The sequence below is a fragment of the Panthera uncia genome, assembly GCF_023721935.1.
Source record: "Panthera uncia isolate 11264 chromosome C1 unlocalized genomic scaffold, Puncia_PCG_1.0 HiC_scaffold_3, whole genome shotgun sequence".
Taxonomy (NCBI): domain Eukaryota; kingdom Metazoa; phylum Chordata; class Mammalia; order Carnivora; family Felidae; genus Panthera; species Panthera uncia.
Window position 1 is genome coordinate 62304041 of NW_026057584.1, and position 21452 is coordinate 62325492.

At 35.8% G+C, this 21452-nt stretch overlaps 1 protein-coding gene across 1 annotated transcript in view; it reads left to right on the forward strand.

The window, feature by feature from the left end:
• Nucleotides 1-20223, forward strand: part of CFAP210 (cilia and flagella associated protein 210) — a 32794-nt gene extending 12571 nt beyond the window's left edge. The window contains exons 8-12 of the mRNA XM_049615261.1: nucleotides 6902-7058; nucleotides 10607-10746; nucleotides 13079-13271; nucleotides 13977-14141; nucleotides 19771-20223. Coding sequence (XP_049471218.1) covers nucleotides 6902-7058; nucleotides 10607-10746; nucleotides 13079-13271; nucleotides 13977-14141; nucleotides 19771-20112 — 997 coding nt within the window. The 3' untranslated portion in view covers nucleotides 20113-20223. The remainder of the gene's footprint in view (nucleotides 1-6901; nucleotides 7059-10606; nucleotides 10747-13078; nucleotides 13272-13976; nucleotides 14142-19770) is intronic.
• The last annotated feature ends 1229 nt before the right edge of the window (nucleotides 20224-21452 follow it).

Below are 21452 nucleotides of genomic sequence, written 5' to 3' on the forward strand. Positions count from 1 at the left end.
CATAATTTTATTTACTTTTCAAATACTTGATACATGCAAATAGGAAATACTTATTTACTTTTCAAATACTTGATACATGCAAATAGGAAAAGAAGTAGCTACTATATATATATATATATATATCAGGAGAGAGGATTGTATTTGTGCATAATTTTATTTACTTTTCAAATACTTGATACATGCAAATAGGAAATACTTATTTACTTTTCAAATACTTGATACATGCAAATAGGAAAAGAAGTAGCTACTATATATATATATATATATATCAGGAGAGAGGATTGTATTTGTGCATAATTTTATTTACTTTTCAAATACTTGATACATGCAAATAGGAAAAGGCACGAAGGGGATTCAGTGAATAGTCTGTTCCTTGTCTATCAGCCACCTTGTTTCGCCGGTGTAAGGCTTACCAGTTTCTTTATAGTTTAAATGTGCATAAATATATCAAAAAATTTAAACAATATTCTACTTCTAAAGAAAAAATAATTTTTGTATTTAACCATATCATTAATATATGATCAAACACAATGAAAATTAAAATCACTAGAAACTCTGTAATCCAGAGTAGGTACTGTTAACATTTGGGCATATATTGGCTACTCTTCAAAGTTATTTTTTTTTAATTTTGCAAATAAGAAATGAATATATACCTGTTTAAAATTCAAAACAGCAAAATTTGGAGTAAAATTAAAAAGCCTATCTTCATATACACCCTATTCAATGTCTCTTTAAGCCCCATTTGCCTCTTCACAAATAGCCATTATTTAAAGTTTTGTGACTATCCCTTCAGAATGTTTTATTATAGTTACTAATATTTATATGCATGACATATTTAAGTATGTTTATATATTTTTTACCATGGATATTATACACTGTATTTTTCTGTGTCTTCATTTTTTCACTCAACAATATACCTTGAATATCTTTTTTGCCATAATATAAGGATCTGTCACATCTTTTCAAATAATCAAATTGTACACAAAGAATGTACCATTATTTATTTAACTATATTGTTATCAGGGAAATTTGGATTTCCCCTCCTCCATTTCTAACAATGCTATGGTAAATAAACATCCCTGACCATATTTATTTTGTAATGTTTGTGCAAAGATGTATTTATGTAGGATAGATTTCTTGAACTGAGCTTGGATTTTACATGTGGGGAGATACTGCCAAATTGCCCTCTGAAAAGGATTTTAAGTGTGTAATCATCAATGATATCTGATACCCTTTTCTTTATGTTATAATTAATTCTGGACAGTACTTTTTAAAGAATTTAATGGACCAAATAATAGTATCTTTTAATTTATATTTGTTTTTATTTCTAGTGAGGCAGGTTATTGTTTCATGTGTAAATATTCATCTGTTTTCGTTTTTGTTACCATAAATTGTTTACTCCATTGTTCTCTCGTGTAGGTTCATATTTAGAATATACTTACTTTGATGTGATCTGTCTCTTTTTGTTATTATGGTTTTGGGTTTTGTGTGTGTGTGTGTGGATATACGTAAATATACATGTATACATATATGTACATATATATGTATGTATATGCATGTATATATATATACATATATATATTCTTATAGGCCTATATATATTCATTTCTTATAGTCTGAGTGACATAGATATCAATTCTCAGGATATATGTGTTGCCAAAGTGTGTATTCTTCAGTTCTTTGAGCCCCTAGTAAAAAGAGAAGGGAAAGCTTTGGACTTATTGTAATGTTTTTCTTTGTCAGTGTAGAGATCCAAGGGTTTATGCAAGTTAGAGACAGAGCCATTGGCAGAAGGAGGCAAATATTTGATCAGTGAGTCACCTTTGAAAAATATCTCTTATGTTGGCTGTTGCAGGTAGCAGACTGATCTCCAGGAATCTACCTGGCAAGTACTAACACTTCACAGGCCATCCACCTATAGCCTTTGCATGTAGACTGTGTTGAGGCCACAGGATCTCCTTTCCATGTGGTCTTTGGCAATAGATTAGAAGTTCCAGCAGGTTTAATGCTTGTTTGGGTTGTTTCTTTGGTTTATCTTCAGTGCAGTCTAGGAGATGTTGACCAGGTTCTGAGGTCAGCATAAATTCCTTTCCTTTTCGTGGTACACTCTGTCTTTGTGGATGATGGCCAAGTATTACTTATCCTCATTGCATTCTCAAGTGCCCTGTTTTTTTGTTGAAATCTCTTGGAAACTCAAGCATATAGCTAAGACTTGGCTTTATTCAGTTTCTTGTAGTGGTGTAGAATTTCTTCTGTTCTGCTGATTGCTTTGTGGGGAGTTAGGAGGGAAAGATATATGACACGTGGGCTTGGGTTCCCAATTTGGTTCCAGAAGTCTTATGTCTTAAATTTATTAAGGAACATTCAATTCTGTAATTGAAAACAACAAAGGAAAATGCAAATCTATTTATTATAAATGGTTTTTTAAGTATACGAATTCACAAAATTATCACCAGTGATATTCTGTTGAATGTTGATTCATGTATCAGTTTTATACAACTCAGAATGCATGGCACTTAAAATACTGTTAGGAATGGTAATCAGCCCATAAAAAGCCTGTTTAAGCTAACAATAGAACTGGAATACTAACACTGGTATTGATCTGAGTGGATACAGAGGACCATGTGGTAGAAAAAGAGAAAAGAAGGAAAGTTTTCTTCCTGCTTTCTTGAATGATAAGAGTCTATTCAGGGGAAAATTGTTTTTAAGATAGGCTACTCATTTATTAGTAAATTCATTTATCCAGTCATCCATTCATTTTTATAAACATTTATCGGACAATCTCCACTTGCCAGCCACTATTCTAGTAACTGAGACTGTGAAGATGAATGCAATTGTCTTTTTTCTTAAAAAGTTCACAATCTGGGGAGGAGGTATAAACATGGAACAAATAATTACGGCATGATAGTAGATATCTTGATGAATATATGTACAGGATGTGTGGAAGCATATAAAATGGACATCTCAGTTCATACTGAATTATGAAAACTGAGTAGGAATAAGTCATGCAAATAGGAAATGGAGAAGTATTTTAAGGAGAGGAAATAACATGGGTGAAGGGCCAGAAGTTAGTTAGAGTATGGTGTATTTGGGTAACTACAAGTAGTCAAGATGACTATAGTAAGAGGGCAAAGAGGGCAATGTTAAAGATGAGATTGGAAAGAGGCAAGGGCCAGGTCATGGTGTGCCTTGTAGGCCAAAATTTGTAATGACTTTCCACTTTGAACAAAGACCATATTTTAACACACCCAAAAAAAGGAAATTGGAGGATATCAAGAGGCAAGACTCTTTTGAATGCCCTATTAATTGTATTACCAAGTGCTATTCAGGTATTACCTGGTGGTGGTTTAAAATATGTACACACATTCTTTGATACTCCTCTCTTCAGAGGATGGAGTCTAATTCCTTCCTCACTCGAGTGCAGGCTATACAGAGTAACTCATTTCCATTGAAGAGAATGAGTAGAAATGATGATGTGTGACATTCTGAGAGAGATTAGCATATAAAAGGCATTGTGGCTTCCTCCTTCCTATCTTGGATCACTCATTCCTGAGGATGCCATGATGTAAGGACACTCAAGCAGCTCTATGGAGAGGTCTATGTAGCAAGGAGCTGAGGCCTCATGTCAAGAGATATGTAAAAATGGGTTCTCCAGCCTGAGTCAAGCCTTTAAATGACTATTGCTCCAACTAACATCTTGACTGCAACCTCTGGAGAACTACCTAGCTAAGCCACTCCCAGATTCCTGAATCTCAGAAATGGTATGAGATAGTAAACATTTATTGTTTTAGTCCACTAAGTTTGGGGGTAATTACTTAGTAATGGTTAACCAAAACACACTGTACAGCTGCTGCCCTGTGCCTGAAAGTGAGATTTTTCACACATTTTTAGAGCAATCTCTAGGCTGTAAACCTAGTCATTCTATTCCATTTTTGGGCTTTGAGCAGTGTAAGAATCTGCCTGTGGCTCACAGCCCAGTGGGCATAATGAGGATGGGGCAAATGAGGGACTCTAGTGACACCAAAATCCCCAGATGGAGGGATTTTGACCAAGAACCTTAAACATAATTATTGAAAAGAAATTTAACAGTATCTGTAGATACTGCATATAATTCTATTTCCTTCTAGGTAAGCCTTTCTCTAGGAAGGGGCCCGTAGAACTTGCTTAAGAACAACTCAGTTCCTATTAATCTCATCAACTTCCCAGAAGAAGGGAAAATCATTACAGGATAGTTTGCTTGACTTTCCCCTGGATAAGATCATCTAGGGAAAAAGCAAAAAGAAAGGAGGGCTTAAGTGATCACATCCTACTGATTAAAATTCCTATGGATTAAAACACACCCTAAATCTAAGAACTTACAAATTTATAACTCCAGACCACTCATTTGCGTCCCAGCTTCACATACAACTGCCTTTTAAGACATCCTCCATTTTGATGTCTCATAGATATCTCAAATTTAAAATGTCTAGCAGGAAAGTATTCACCACCCCCACAGTGGACATTCTAGTGACACCCTTATCTAACCCTCAGTTGTCCAAATGAGAAGCCTAGAAATACACCTTGATTCTTCATGTTCCTTTATTTCCCACATCAAATCTATCAGCAATTCATGTTGAAATTTTTCTCCAAAATGAATCTTAAAGTTACTGCTGTCATCTTAGTCCTCATGTCCCATGAATTATTGTGTCAACCTCTTAACTGGCCTACTATTCTCTCTTCCTAACCCCTTCTTTCATCATCCAGAGAGATTTTATTAAAAATTGATCATATTGTGGCAGCTGGGGCTCAGTTGGTTAAGTGTCCAACTCTTGATTTTAACTCAGGTCATGATCTCACAGTTTGTGAGTTTGAGTCCCACATCTGGCTCTGTGCTGGCAGCATGGAGCCTGCTTGGGATTCTTTCTTCTTCTCTCTTGGCTCCCCGACCCTCTCAAAATAAATAAATAAACTTTAAAAAAAATGATCATATTGTTCTCCTACCTAAAACTTTTCAATAGCTTTCCATTCATTTAAAATAAAATGGAGGGATGCCTCAGTGGCTCAGTAGGTTAAGCATCAGACTTCAGCTCAGGTCATGATCTCACAGGTGGTGAGCTCCTGCTTTCGGGTAAGCTCAAGTCCCCCTTTTGGGTGAGCTCTAGCTCCACTCCGGGATCCACACTCTCCATCCCTTCCTGCATCTGGCGGGATTCTCTCTCTCCCCTCTCTCTGCGCCTCGTTCACTCATGCTCTCTCTCAAAAATATAAACAAACAAATAAAATGGAAACTTGACCATCTCCTGCTAAGCCTCGTGTGATGTAGCTGCATCTTCTAAACCTCCTTTCCTACCACTCCGTCCCCTTAGTTACTGTGTTTCTGTCATACTGATCTTCCAGGCCTTGAGCACCTGTCAAACTTTTGCTTGCCTCAGGGCCTTCCCACATATTTTTCCTTCTGTATGGAATTTTGTTCCACCATTCTTCACCTGTAGACTTCTCACCAGCTCAAAGAATCTTCTTTGCTTCTAAGAATTCTAACGAACTAAACAATAAAACATTTTTGAAAATTAATATTTTTAGGGCAATCGTAAACCTGGTTTAGCTGTAGACAACAATGACTTTTTTCTTAGCTCCTCCTCAGGAAAATGATTGTGGCTCCAAAGCTGCTTACTCTGTACAGATGAATCAACTGGGAATCTCCTGTCCTCCATTGGCTTAATAATACCAAAGTGAACTTACCATCTTATTTAACTGTGTAGTCCTCCGCGGCACGGGGAACAGAATTTTCCCTTCTGAAGATGAGTGATAAGATTCCAAGAAAATATTCTTTTGGATCAGGTGCATTTGAAAGGCCTGGGGCGCCTGGGTGGCGCAGTCGGTTGAGCGTCCGACTTCAGCCAGGTCACGATCTCGCGGTCCGTGAGTTCGAGCCCCGCGTCAGGCTCTGGGCTGATGGCTCGGAGCCTGGAGCCTGTTTCCGATTCTGTGTCTCCCTCTCTCTCTGCCCCTCCCCCGTTCATGCTCTGCCTCTCTCTGTCCCAAAAATAATAAAAAAAAAAAAAAAAAAAAAAGAAAGGTTTACTCCTCAATATTTTTGTCTAAGTGTATTATTGATCTTCCCTGTGCCTACCTTTCAGGAAGAAAAAAAAAATAGAGACAGCAGATAAAGAATGGTGGTAGAGTAGCCTGCACACTTGATTGACTGACAAGAATGCATGAGCAAGTAGACTAGACATCTTAGGCTGAACAGCCTTGTCAGTACGCAGAGGATTAATTGCCAGATGGGGGCACTCAGAGTCTGCAATAAAGTACTGATTGTGGTAGGGCTGGGAAGGTGGGTTAAAGAGGTAGAGCTAGAGCTAAATCTCACAGATCACAGCCTCGCAGTAAGGAAGCTGTTCCAGGATCTCTGCAGAACTCACACATAAGCCCTGTGTGGCTTACCACTCAGAAGGCACTATAGCTAGTGGATGTGGACTAGAGAAAGAATGATCAGCAAAGTGGCTAGTTGGGTAAGGAAACCCATTTCCTGAGAGGCTAGACCCATAGGTTAGGTACCATTGTCTAGTGCTGACTAGTGAGAAACACTAGGGATTAAGGACTTTTCTGTAACATAATGTCACTATTCCACTATAGTGTCATTCAATTAACTGGTTCTTTCTAAAGGAACATTTGAATCTATGTAGGACTTAATTTTGGTCAGCAATGAAACAGATTTCAGAGAAAGGAAAATATTGGCAATCTTAGCAAGATTGGATTTGGCTTTCATCACTGCTCTTTATATATTCCCTTCTTGTCCTCAAAGAAATTCACTAGTTTCCCCACAGCTTCACATCATCCCAGGGTAGAATCTCACTCATGTATTCAAAATATAACCTATTTTTCTGCTTTGCTGTCAATTATAGTTATTCTTTTGCTTTAGAATAAAGGAACATGAAGAAGAAGAAGAAAGAAGGAGAAAACATGAAGAAAAGGATGCAGAGGAAATAAGGCGACAGAATTCATTACATGAAATAGAAATGAGGAAAAAACTAGAAAAGAGAAAAGAAGAGATAAATGAAAGCAGAAGGCTGTTTTTTGTAAGTTGAAAATATATATCTCTTCAAAAAAATGTATAATGTCCAATGCCTACCTTTTAACGTATTTTTTATAAATAATAGGGTTGAAAACAAGTTGCTATTGAATTGGGTTTTTAAGTATATTTTTGGGGCGGCTACATTTGCTATGAAATTATGTGGATGTGCTCTCATGAATGAACAAGAAAGAGAAAAGAGAATGAGACTTTCTTTCAAGTGAATGCATTTTCTCATCCTCAAAATGAGAGTTGTGAGGAATGAGTGGAGCGGTATGTGTCTGGTGTCTGCGGCACTGCTAAGAATTAGTGCTTGATAAATGTAATAGTTATTTTGTTCCTATTGCAACTCACTTTATTTTGTAATTTTTTACATTCTTTTCTTTAAAATTAGTTTTTATTCTTACTACATTCACAGAATTAAAACATCAAACACTACCAAAAGGCTTAAAAGAAGAGTAGCCGTTCTTTGCTTTACCCCTTCTGCTTCTTGTTAATAACCACTTCCAGGTTCTTTTAGCTGTTTGTTCTGATATGAAATTATATTCCAAATAATCTGTATATTTTAGTAATGGAATACTACTCAGTAATCAAAAAGAAAGAAATCTTGCCATTTGCAACAGCATGGATGTAACTGGAGGGTATTATGCTAAGCAAAATAAGTCAGTTGGGGAAAGACAAATATCATGATTTCAGTCACATGTGGAATTTGAGAAACGTAACAGATGATCTTTGGGGAAGGGAAGGAAAAATAAGATAAAAACAGAGAGGGAGGCAAACCATAAGAGACTCTTAAATACAGAGAACAAACTGAGGGTTGATGGGGGTGGGGGATGAGGGGGGTGGGAGAGGTGGATGATGGGCATTAAGGAGGGCACTTGTTGGGATGAGCACTGGGTGTCCTATATAAGTGATGAATCCCTGGGTTCTACCCCTGAAGCCAAGACTACACTGTATTTTAACCAACGTGAGAATAAAAAATAATAATCTGTGTATTTTAAAAATATATACCAAGTTCTTTTTTTTTTTTTTAATGTTGATTTATTATTGAGAGACAGAGAGAGACAGGGAAGGGGCAGAGAGAGAGGGAGACACAGAATCTGAAGCAGGCTCCAGGCTCTGAGCCATCAGCACAGAGCCTGATGCGGGGCTTGAACCCACGAACCATGAGATCACGACCTGAGCCGAAGTCGGACGACTAACCAACTGAGCCACCCAGGCGCCCCCCCCCTCTTTTTTTAAAATATATATCAACTTCTAAAGATATAGATCTTGGGGTGCCTGTGTGGCTCAGTCGGTTGAGTGTCTGACTTCGTCTCGGGTCATGATCTCCCGGTTCATGAGTTCAAGCCCTGCGTCGGGCTCTGTGCTGACAGCTCAGAGCCTGGAGCCTGCTTCGGATTCTTTGTCTCCTTCTCTCTCTGCCCCTTCCCCGCTCATGCTCTGTCTCTCTCTGTCTCTCAAAAATGAATAATGGCTAAAAAAAAAATTAAAGAAAAAGATATAGATCTTGATTTATCAATTTTAGACATTTTCTGTCTCTCTGCCCTGGTAGTTAAGGACTGAGTTCTTTTCTAACACTGTTCTCTTCCCATTCTCTCCTTCCTCTAAAATAATTGTGTTACGGGGCGCCTGGGTGGCTCAGTCGGTTAAGCGGCCGACTTTGGCTCAGGTCACGATCTCATGGTCTGTGAGTTCGAGCCCCGTGTCGGGCTCTGTGCTGACAACTCAGAGCCTGGAGCCTGTGTCTCCCTCTCTCTGACCCTCCCCCGTTCATGCTCTGTCTCTCTGTCTCAAAAATAAATAAACGTTAAAAAAAAAATTAAAAAAAAATAATTGTGTTACAATTAATAGCTAAATCATTATCATTATTATATAAATATTGTTCTCTGAAGAGCCAAACAGTATATACTATGATTATATTTCTTTGCTTGCATAAATGTTTTTCTGTGATTAAAATAATTGTGTATTTATTTGCTTTGATGGCTGTACACCATGTTTTTTCCCACATGTTCCATAAGTTCTGTCAAATGTATATTGATGTTAGTTTTCAAATAGTCATCTAAATAATATCAAATTATCTACATTATTATTATTATTTTTTTTTAGAGCTCCCCATCCAGAGTTCTCCATCCTTCTCCTTCTGGGCTGCTTCCCCTCTAGGCCTCCTGCCCAGAAGTCATTCTGGCGCTTCCTTGGGTTACTTTCTTGGGCTGAGGCTCCCATATCCTGAATCACATGCCTTCCTCTTTCTTGGTTTACTTCTCCATCTTGCTGAAATATATCTTCAAGTAACCTCCTAACAAAGGGTATACAGGTCAATTTAAAAAATTCTTATCTGAAAAGGTTATCATTTAAAATCACATTTGCTTTATAGTTTGACTAGATATAGAATTCTGGTTCAGAATTCAGAATTTTATATTCATAGTTTCATAATCATCTGGCTTCCAGTATTGCTATTGAGAAGTATGATGTCATTTAGAGTCTTCAGCCTATTTATGTGATCCATTGTGTTTTACTTTTTTCTCTCTCTCTTTCTGAAAGATTTCTGGGTCTTTATGTCTGCAGCTCTAAAATTTCACAGTAACATACTTTGGTACAGTTCTTTTTCACTAGTTTCACAGTGATCGAGTCTGGCAGGGGAATTAGGAATACAGGCAAATAGACAGTGGATGGGGAAGGAAGAACACTTTACACTTGTATCTTGGGGTTTGTTTTGTTTTTTTGTTTGTTATTTTAGAGAGAGTACGAGTGGGGGAGAGGGCCAGAGGGAGGGAGAGAAAGAGAGAGAGAGAGAGAGAGAGAGAGAGAGAGAATCTTAAGCCAGCTCCTCGCTCAGCACGGAGGTCCACATGGGGCTTGATTCCACGACCCTGGATCATGACCTGAGCCGAAATCAAGAGTTGGTCACTCAACCGACTGAGTCACCCAGGTGCCCCTGCATTGTGTATCTTTTAAATATTTTTATTTTGTGTACCATATGATTGTATTAACTATTTAAACATTAAATGAAAATTGTATATATTTAATGTATTTTTTCTGATTATAAAATTATTTTTAATTACATATTTTAAGGAAATATTTGAAAGGAAATACAGAAAAGCATTAAGATGAAAAGTAACCTATATAATCTCATACCACAGAGATAACTATTAACATTTGATTCATTTCTTCCAGTTATATATACGTTACAAACTTACATCTGTATATGTGTATAAAACTGAAATTGCTATGTAGTATTTTATATTCTCCTTTCCCCCCACTTGCCCATTATATTGTTTGTATCTTCCCATGTCATTGAGAGTGTAATTTACTTACCCATTTCTTCATTATTAAAGATTGAGATTGTTTACAATTTTTCACTCTTATAAGTAACTTTGAGATAAAGCACATGGTACATAAAACTTAATGCACATCTCTGATTATTTCTTTGGGATAAGTTCCTGAGAGAGAAATAACTGAGTCAGAAACTGGCCATTTGACAAGTTTTTGTTAGATATTCATATGTTGAAACATATTTCTGTGATAGGATAATACACAATTTTTTCCCTCAAGGAACATGTGAATGATAAAAATATCATCAAGGCTGTGGAATGGCAGCAGCAAGAGGAGGAGGATGAAAAGATCAGAAAATTTATCAAAGCAAAAAAGCGTCTTATGCAAATAGGGAAAGAAAAAGAAGCTGAAACACACAGGTAAGCTTTTAAAAATAACTTATGTAATTAAGTAGTATCTGAAATTATTATAAATCAGAAGTTGGAATATGAGAGTAATTTTTAAGAATAAGTCTTATTATTTTATATATGACTAGGGCATTCAGTGACATGATGATATCAATTGCAGCATGTGAGTTAGGGTTCCCTTGGAATATCAAGGAAATCAATCTGGTAGATGGTTGGAAATAGTGGAAATCTCTGCTGTGGGAGAGGGATTTGAGCTGGAGATGGCTTTGTGAGCCACTGATATAGAAGTGGTAGTTAGAACTGTGGATACAGATGAGCTTACTTATGGTGAGTAGGTAAAAAATGAAGGTCCCTAGAGAAGTCCATATTTAAGGGTCAAATGGAGAAAGAAGATAATGTGGAGGCCAAAGAATAGTTTTCAGAGATTGGAAGAAAACCAGAGAAACAAGAAAGGAAAGTTTCAATAAGAAGACAGCAGTCATTGGTGTTAGATCAATAGAGGGATTAAATGAGATTTTAAAAATGAAATGTTCATCAGATAGGGAGACCACTGCTCACCTTAGAAGTTTGAGGTGAGGTGAGGGAGAGCAGGAGGCCAGTTGCAGTACATCCTGTTTCTGTCTAGATCTACTTTTCCCTTGTGCAAACTGTTCTGATGGCTTTACATCACATGTATTTATTAAGGCCCATGAGGCTCTCCTAATTCCCAGCTGCCTCAGCCTCATCACTCAGACTTCATCTCATACTGTCCTCTCCTTTGTTGCCTCTTAATCACTCACACTGAACTCCTGTACCCTCTCTAAGGAATGCTCACCTTAGATCATTATTCTGATCATTATTCTGATCATTATTCAGATCATTATTCTGAAATATAGGGCCTTCATATAAGGCCTTCTTATTGAGGCCTTCCATGACTACCTAAGTTAAAATTACAGCTCCACTCTCCACATTGCTTACCTGTTTAGGTAACCTGTTTAGGTTGCTTTCTTTTTCCTCATTGTGTGATATGGCACTATTTTAACTACTTACTTGGTTTACTCTCCGTCTACCCCAGCTATAATGAAAGTTCTATGAGAGCAGAGATTTTTAAGGTTTTTTTTTTACTATTATGTCCCCAGCACCTGGAATAGAGTCTGGAGTATAGTAGGCAATCAATAAAAGTGTTTAGAATATTGTTTTTGAAAGCCTAGATGAAGTGTCACTTTTTCCACGAAACCTTTTTTTCTCATCTGCCTATATCACTTTCTAGCTCTCTCATGGCACGTATCACCCTTTGCCTTGTATAGTTATTTGCATAAATGTCTTTTCTCCACTTTAGATTATAATTTCCTTGGGATATGCACTGTGTTCTTTCTTACCATTTCTCCCACATTTCTTTGCAAACTCACGCAATTATTTAGTAAATCTGTCATATCTAAATTTAAAAGTATTTTTCACCCAATCTTATATGAAAATACCCCTATTCCTTTAACAAATACCTAGTTATTGTTGAATGTGTCAGGCACCATGCTTGGCTCTGAATTAGAAGACTTACCTCGTCTCTGACCTCAGGAATCTCCTAGTATGAAAGGAGAGTTGTTTATCTTCATATGAATAGATGAAGTCAATAAGGTGCTATGAATAAATTGTAAACAGGATATAGTAATAGGATGGATTTCTTCAAGAGTTTGATAATTCTTACTAGTTATTTTTGAGATTTCATTTAAAGAAATGTTGGGGTGCCTGGGTGGCTCAGTCGGTTGGGTGTCCAACTTAGGCTCAGGTCATGATCTCACAGTCCATGAGTTCGAGCCCCGCGTCGGGCTCTGTGCTATCAGTTCAGAGCCTGGATACTGCTTCAGATTCTGTATCTCCCTCTCTCCCTGCCCCTCCTCCACTCACACTCTGTCTTTCTCTATCAAAAAATGAATAAACGTTAAAAAATTAAAAAAAAAATAAAGAAATGCCTTTGATTTATTTTATAACCTAAGCCTCCAGTGTTCAAGTAAGAAGGGTGTCTGATACTTTTGAAAAAATTTTCATTGTGAGAATTTTAACACTTTATTTCCTGGACACACACACACATGCACACACACAAGATACTACATACATTCCTTCCTTTGGATTTTTAAAATATCTTTTCTAAAATACTTTTATTCTTAAAAAAATAATAAAATAAACTTTATTCTAAAAATAAAGTATTAAAATTAGTTTCCACTTAAGATAATTAGTACATATAAAGAGCAATGGGGCTCCATTTAGTCTTGTAAAAGACTATAAAATATATGATTTCTAATAAAATTATATTGGCTTCAAAACAAATCTATTCATGAAGATTTAACAAGTACTGGTTATTTTGTTATAGGCTAATGGAAGAAAGGAGAGAAAGAATAAATAACTTCCTGAGTGAACTAATGAAAAAGAAACTTGACAATGAAGATTTGATTATTGCTAGAGATACTGCAGAAGCTGAGGCTGAACGGGAAAAAAGAGAAAGAGAAAAATATGAAAAAAACAAGGCAGAATTAAAAGCAATTGAAGAATATAGAGCTGTTGTGGTAAGCAATTAAATTATAACAAATGAAAATAAAAAACAACAACAAATGTAAGCCCTTTCCATTGTAGTTTCCACTCCCTCTGCCTCTCTGACAAAAAAAAACTAGCAAAGATTTGGAAAACAATGTATGAATTACCTGCCTATATTCTTGAAATCAAACTATGTTTACTTGCTAGCAGAATATCACGATAATCAATTACAAATAAGATATTGATAGATACAAAGATAGATGCTTCTGTTTCAGAACCATCTGAAATGCAAAAATTGTTATTCACTTAATATACATTTGAATGTTTTTAGGACAAACCAAATAAAAATCACTCTATTGCATTTCTGTATTTGATCTTTCAGATAATCCTTATCTCCTACAAAATTGACTGTCATAACATTTCATTTGGATAGTTTATAGACATTGTAGCAATTAATTTTTTACCTACAAATATTCCTTTACCTTGAGAAGCTCTTGCCATCTGTTTCTGTATTTTATTTTTTTAAACCACCAATGTTACTCAAGTTTTCGGTGTTTCCTGTTATTGGAGAAATAGAGGAAAACTGACCTTGTGGGAACCAGTCCAGGTGCATGTAAATTTTCCACTCTTGCGTTGCTCCTGGCTGGCTTTCTGCTTGGAGCTTTCTAACTCTGTGCTTTATTAGAGAGAACTGGTTGATAAAAACTTTTTTTTCCCCTTTACCTTTTAACATCTAGATGAAAAATAAAGAGGAAGAAGAAAGGCAGAGAAAACTAGAGGCTAAAAAACAATTGCTGGCTATCATGAAAGCAGATCAGATTTTCCAGGAGCATGAAAAGGAGAAAAAACGCAAAGCTGATAAGGAACATCAAAAAGTTCGAGATGCTCATATTCAGCAAATGGTAATTATTCTTAAATGTTTATACTTATCTTAGCAGTAAATATGTAATGTAGAGTTCATGCTAGTTTTCTGTTTCCCAGGTGGTTTATTTTATCAAATAAGATCAGGTGATCATTATGATTATGACACAATAAAATATATAAAAAATGTGAAGAGTTAGTTTCTGTTTTTATCTGTACTGAAGTTCCCATACTAAGTTTATGTCTTTTGCACAAATATTTTTCTTCAGTGTCTATTGTGCTTTAGTAAATATTAAAGAAAATGCAAATGCATATGGCAGGTCATAATGCTTATCTTCTTTTAGTTTTTCCCCTCTTTATAACTGTAACCCAGAGATTATGTTGACTGAAATCTCATAGATTTCAGAGTTGGGGTGAATAGGGGTACCAGAGATTTTAGAATATGTGTAGAGGACCTGGCATCCAATCATTTATGACTTAACTGTTTTCCAAAATGGCTATACCATTTTGCATTCCTACCAGCAACATATGCGAGGATAAGTTGTTCCACATCCTCATCAACACTTAGTATCATTATCCTTTAATTTTAACTACTTATAGTGTAGTGATATCTCATGGTTTTGTTTTGCATTTCCCTAGTGACTAAGATTTTGAAGGTCTTTATACATCCTTCATAGCCATTTGTGTGCCTTCTTTTGTGAAGTGTCTATTAAAATCTTTTGTGTGTTATTCAATTGGGTTTTCTTTAAAGTTTACTTATTTTTGAGAGAGAGTGAGAGCCCAAGCAAGGGAGGGGCAGAGAGAGGGAGAGGGAATCCTAAGCAGACCCAGCACTGTCAGTACAGAGCCTGATGTGGGGCTCAAACTCACAAACTGTGAGATCATGACCCGAGTCAAAACCAAGAGTCAGACGTTTAACCGACTGAGCCACCCTGGTGCCCCTGGATTGTTTGTTTTCTTATCATTGGGTTTTAACATTTTTTAAATATGGTAGAATATACATAAAATTTGCTATTTTATCCATTTTTCAGTGTATAGTTCAGGGCCATCAAGTGCATTTACTATCATCATTATCCATCTCCATAACTTTTTCATCATTCTGTGCTGAAGCTCTATACCATTAAACAGTAACTTTTCATTCCCCCTTCCTCCCAGTCCCTGGTAACCACTATTCTACTTTCTGTCTCTATGAGTTTGAATATTCCAGGTACCTCATATTAGTGGAATCATGCAATATTTGCCCTTTTGTATCTGTATTATTTTACTTAGCATAATGCCCTCAAGATTCATCCATGGATAATATTCCATTGTATGCACATTTTCTTTATACATACATCCATCAGTGGACATTTGGGTTGTATCCATCTTTTGGCTATTGTGTATAATACTTCTGTGGTATACAAATACCTGTTGAGTCCTGCTTTTAATTATTTTGTCTATATACACAGAAATAGAATTCCTGGATCATATGATAATTCTAGGTTTAACTTTTTAAAGAACCACCATTCTGTTTTCTTAAAGCTGAACCATTTAACAATTCCCACCATCAATATTCAAGGGTTCTAATTTCTCCAATTCTCAACATTTGTTGTGTTCTGGGTTTGTTGGTTTTGTTGTTGTTTATAATAGCCATTGAAATAGGTTTGAAGTGGTATTTCACTTGTGGTTCTCATTTGCATTTCCCTAATGATTAATGATGTTGAGCATCTTTTCATGTTTATTGGCCAGTTCTATTCAGCATAGATGGGTTAGCAATAAACCATTTCAGTTAATGTATTTATGGAAATAACTTTGTTTTCATTTCATTGGGTATAAAATTACTGGATATCATTTTTCCCCAGCCCTTTGAATATATGATTCCAATGTCTTCTGGCCTTCATTGTTTATAATTAGAAATCTACCATTAATCATATTGTTGGTCCCCTAAATGTGATATATCATTTTTCTCTTGCTGGTTTCAAAATTTTCTCTTTATTTTTGGCATTCAGCAGATTGACAGTTTGATAGTCAACCAATAATGTGGGTGGAGTTCAGTTCAGTTACGTTAAGCCAGTAATGCTGTTACTCCTGCTATATAAGTTGTGTATGGGTTGAGGATGTTATTTCTAAGAACAGCAAATTCACAGTTTCCCCTGGCTTTTAATCTTTGCTAAGCTCACTGGGGTCTCCTGTGTGAATGTGTAGTTTACCAATTAGTCAAGGATGTTCATAGAGTTTATTATTTCAGTCCTTCTCTACCCATCTCACTTCCAGAAACTCATCCTTAAATTTCTAGCTGCTTTGCTACTCAACCCAAATGAAATCTGCCATCATTGTCCAGCAAACCTGCAAGTTTTCACCACCTGAGCTGAAGAGATAGCAATGGCCCCCAGACAAGAATGCCATAAACTTGCAATTTTTACCTGATTTAGTAGCAGTTTTTCATGAAAACACATTTGTCAAGTAGTTGCCTATACATTGTCACTTAACAGTGCTCGGAAATGGGGATTTTAATAATTTTTAATAATAAGTTTGTTTTTTGTGGAGGCGAAATGGCTAACTTCCTCATGTAGCCATTGCCAGAAGTAGGATCTGCCCAATTATTTTGAAGCAAATCCCAGATATCATTTCATCAACATATATTTCAGTATGTATCTCTAAAACTCAGGGACTCTATAAATTTACACAATCATAATTTCATTATCATGTCTAACTCAATTAATATTCAGTGTTTAAATTTCCTTCAAATTGTCTCATATTTTTTAGTTTGTTGGTTTTGTTTAATTTTTTTTTAAGTATGCTCCACACCCCACGTGAGGTTTAAATTCACAACCCTGAAATCAAGAGTCGCATGCTCTACCAACTGAGCCAGCCAGGCGCCCCTTGGTTTGTTGTTTTAATCAGGATCAAATAAGGTCTGTATATTCTATGTGGTTGATATGTCTTTTAAATCTCTTTTATCGAACACTCCTCCTCCACCCCTATCCTCTCTTTTTTGTCTTAAGTTCTGCCTTTTTGTCTTTATTGTGTTTGTCTTGCAATTTATTAGTTGGGGGGTTTTACTAGTTGACAGAGTTTCTTGTCTTTTGGAATTACTACAGTCTGGATTTTTATGGTTGAATCCCAGTGATGTAGTTTATTATGTTCCCTGCATTTCAGATACAATTTAGTTTGGGTCAGATTCAGGTTCAAATCTTTTGGTGAAAATTCTTAGGTGGTGTTAATTCCATCAGAAGGCACTTAATGACTGTTGTCATTTTCTGTGACATGAACAGCCTTTGATGATCATTGCTTGATCTCTTAGTTCATGAGGTGGCAAGACACTGATATTCTCTCATTTCTTCTTACTCATATGCTCAAGTCATCAAAGAACTTTTCAGGATCAACAATTTGGCATCCCTCAGGTACATTTTTTAAAGACAGGATAAATGCTTGATAATTTCCCTTTATTTTCCAGTATTCAAAATAATTAGTTCTCTAGCATCCTCTAAATATGCTTATTACTTTAGCCCCATCTGTTATAATTTTTAGGATTGTAAAACAATATTTTTGAAGTTTCTTTATAAATCTATTTATGCTTAATGCATATCAAAATTGAGGCATCAATCTTATGATCCATTATGGCAATCCTTCACTTCCATTGTCACTTCCTTTCTGTACTTCCTTAATGTCTTTATACAAATTGCTGCCAAACGAACATATCCTAATTTCCCTGCAAGTTCCCAAATTATAGCATTTTACCTTTTATGAGAGTGTTTTTGTGCTTTTTTTCTTAATCTTTTTGAACATCATTTTCTACCTTTGCAAACTTTTGATATTGTATATTGTATCACCAATTCAACAAATAGCACATAAAGCCTTTTTTTTTTAAACATAGAAGACTTAATTTTGAATTGTAGGACTAATAAAAATTTGGTATTTCATATTGTTATGGTTGCTCTATTTCCTTATAAATTTCAATTTATGAAACTGAGGGTTGATGGGGGGTGGGAGGGAGGGCAGGGTGGGTGATGGGTATTGAGGAGGGCACCTTTTGGGATGAGCACTGGGTGTTGTATGGAAACCAATTTGACAGTAAATTTCATATATTAAAAAAATAAAAATAATTTCAATTTATGGTGGATATCACATTTGGGCTACTATTTTATACTGAAGTGTTGGTTACTGATTTAGAAAAATATTTTCATGAACATTAAATATATTTATAAGTAGACAAAAATCACAAAACGTTTGACAAACTCAGCATTTCTTAAAATGCTAGGACAAAAAGTTTTCAGACTTCATTAAAATATAAACAGTGAGGGGCGCCTGGGTGGCTCAGTCGGTTAAGCGTCCGACTTCAGCTCAGGTCATGATCTCGCGGTACATGGGTTCGAGCCCGGCGTCGGGCTCTGGGCTGATGGCTCAGAGCCTGGAGCCTGCTTCTGATTCTGTGTCTTCCTCTCTCTCTGCCCCTCCCCTGTTCATGCTCTGTCTCTCTCTGTCTCAAAAATAAATAAATGTTAAAAAAATTTTTTTTTAAATATAAACAGTGAAAAGAACAATGCTTTTGCAAATATAAGAGTTGAAAGAAAAAAAATTGAGATGTTGATAAATTTGACTTCTGGTAAATTGCTGAGAGTACTTACTCCACCCAGTTCCAGATCAATCAACCTACATTGATAAATGCCACTCATTCCAGCTTCAAATTCCTGGGAAAAGAAAATGTAATTGTTTTAATTTAGTTCAGATATTCACTGCTGATTTAATCTTATGTGGCTGGATTACATGGTATATCAGACTGATTTAGGACAGTGGGTTTGAGGGAGTTCCTTCAGAATAGTGGATGGGGGGGGTGAGGGAGGAGGAGTGGCTGGCTGGCTCTGTTGGAAGAACATGTGACTCGATCTCAGGGTTGTAAGTTTGAGCCCTATGTTGCGTGTAGAGATTATTAAAAAAAAAAAAAAAATAGTTGATAGGTCAGGGACAGTGATTGGTACGTCTTCTACACCTGCCAAAGTACATTTTCTAAACGGTAGAAACAGCATTCTAACCTCAGTTGATTTTTACCTAAAGCTCATGCTTTTAACTATTTTGCTATATTATTTGCTTAAAGATATGGTATTGCATAAGGCTATTTTCACTGAGCCACTACTTTGAGCATACTACTGTGAGAAGCATGGGAGTTTCTGAAATAAATTATAGAGTATATACCAGTGCCCCCTGAACACAGGTTTGTACTGTGGGGGTCCACTTATACATGGATTTTTTTCAGTAAATACATGATTTTTTTTTTTTTGAGATTTGCTACCATTTGAAAAAACTTGCAGATGAACCACATAGAAATTTTTTTAAAAATTAAGAAAAAGGGAAAAAAAAACTAAAAACTAAAAAATAAAAATTAAGAAAAAAGTATTAAGAATGCAGCATTGAATACATATATGCATATGACATGTTGACTTTATATTATCAGTTAGGCTTCTGATCAACAGTAAGTTATTAGTAAAATTTTGGGGGAGTCAAATTTATACATGAATTCTTCACTGTGCCAGGAGTTGGTGTCCCTAACCCCCATGTTGTTCAAAGTCAGGTGTAGTTGTGAAGTCAGAACTTGTCATGTATCAATGAATTTAGAAAAAAGTATATATACAACTTCAAATGCTATATTTAGAAAATTGCACCAATATGAAATTGCATTTTCTTTCTTTATAGGCCAAAAATAAATTTAATGCAAAACAAGAAAAACAAGCAGAATTAGAGTATTGCAGACTTACTGAAGCTCTTATGGCTGAAAAGGAGAAGGAATTTCAGGATTATGCCAGAGAAGTAATTGAACTTGAGTCTGAATCAACAAATAAATATATTTATCCTCTTGTAAAAGCTGTACAGGAAGGACATGGAGGTGGCCATGGACCTGTTTTTGTGGACAGAGGTGGAATAAGACCCAGTTATCAGGCAAATGATGTCACTGGAGTCCAGCTCCCTTTTTGTAACTCTCAGGGACCAAAATATAATTTTCAAAAGTCTAAGGGAAGGCTAGGTTTTACATGGTAGAAAAAGGTTTATTTTTGATTGAGAATATTAAGGTGTAACTAATATTATGAGCTACAAATAAACGAATTTTATGCTTATGATTTGTTAATAAAGCTGCTCATCTAAGTGCAATTATGTCTAATTGATTAACTACCAAAGTTTAATCCAAATCCCTTTGATAATACACATAACAACATGTGTAATTTTAGCCTTTAAAAAATATGTACTCAGTGGCATTAAGTATATTCATAATATTGTGTAATCATTACCATTATCTAGCTCCAGGACAATTATTTCATTGCTCCAACTGCAAAATCCATCCATAAGCAGTCACTTCCCATTCCCTCTCCTTCTCCCTAGCTTCTGACAACCACTGATCTGGTTGGTCTCTATGGATTTGCCTATTTTGGGGTATTTTATATAAATGGAATCACATTGTGGCCTTTTGTGTCCAGCCTATTTCATTTAGCTATTTTCAGGTTTTGTCCATGTTGTACCATTATCAGTACTTTGTTCCTTTTTTATAATTGAATATTCCATTGGAAGTATTTTTCTCTTCAGCAGAAATTTATGTATTTATGCTTCAGTACATAATTTTTAGTTTCAAAAAACACTACTGTTATTACTAACACCATGATTATGGAGTTTGATTTCTTTGTGGTTTATAGAGTATCTTGCTAGACATGTGCAAATTACTGTTTTCAAGTTACCTGACATAATTCTTCTGTAAGTAGTATTAACTACTTATGAGCAGTATTAACATATTATGAGCAACTTGATACACAGGTGACTGTGAGGATGATGGCATCCAATCTGACTGGAAGTCTTGAATTGTAGAGTAAGTTTCACACATCCCATCGGTAACTGTGCTTGAGTGAAATACAAATGATTTTCCTTTTTCACATGGATACTAAATTAGTATTTCTTTTGGCCTAGGGTTGCCACCACGTTAAAATTACCCAGATGCTAAGGCCCAATGAACTAATAGTCTGGAAACCTCTGCCATGTATCTTTTTCTTTAAATTCCGTATTAGAGAGTACTGTACATTATTTAGGGGTGATTATTAGTTTTGGATGAAACTCTCTTCACATTATAAAACAGAGAACATGTTTCTGCAAAATGGTTAATTTCATAAGTGTTTTATAATCAACTTAGTTGAGTGAAGAACACAGAACACCAAAGACATTACTAGTTTTTTTCCTTACATATACAGTTTGATTGTTTTACTTTCAATCGGGCTGGGCTTTCTACTAGAGTTAAGCACATTAAAAACAAAAGCGCTATGCAAACTTTTAAAATTAATCACAAAACAACTAAGTGAAAATAATTGAGTTATAAAGCACTCCAAGCAGTGGAAACA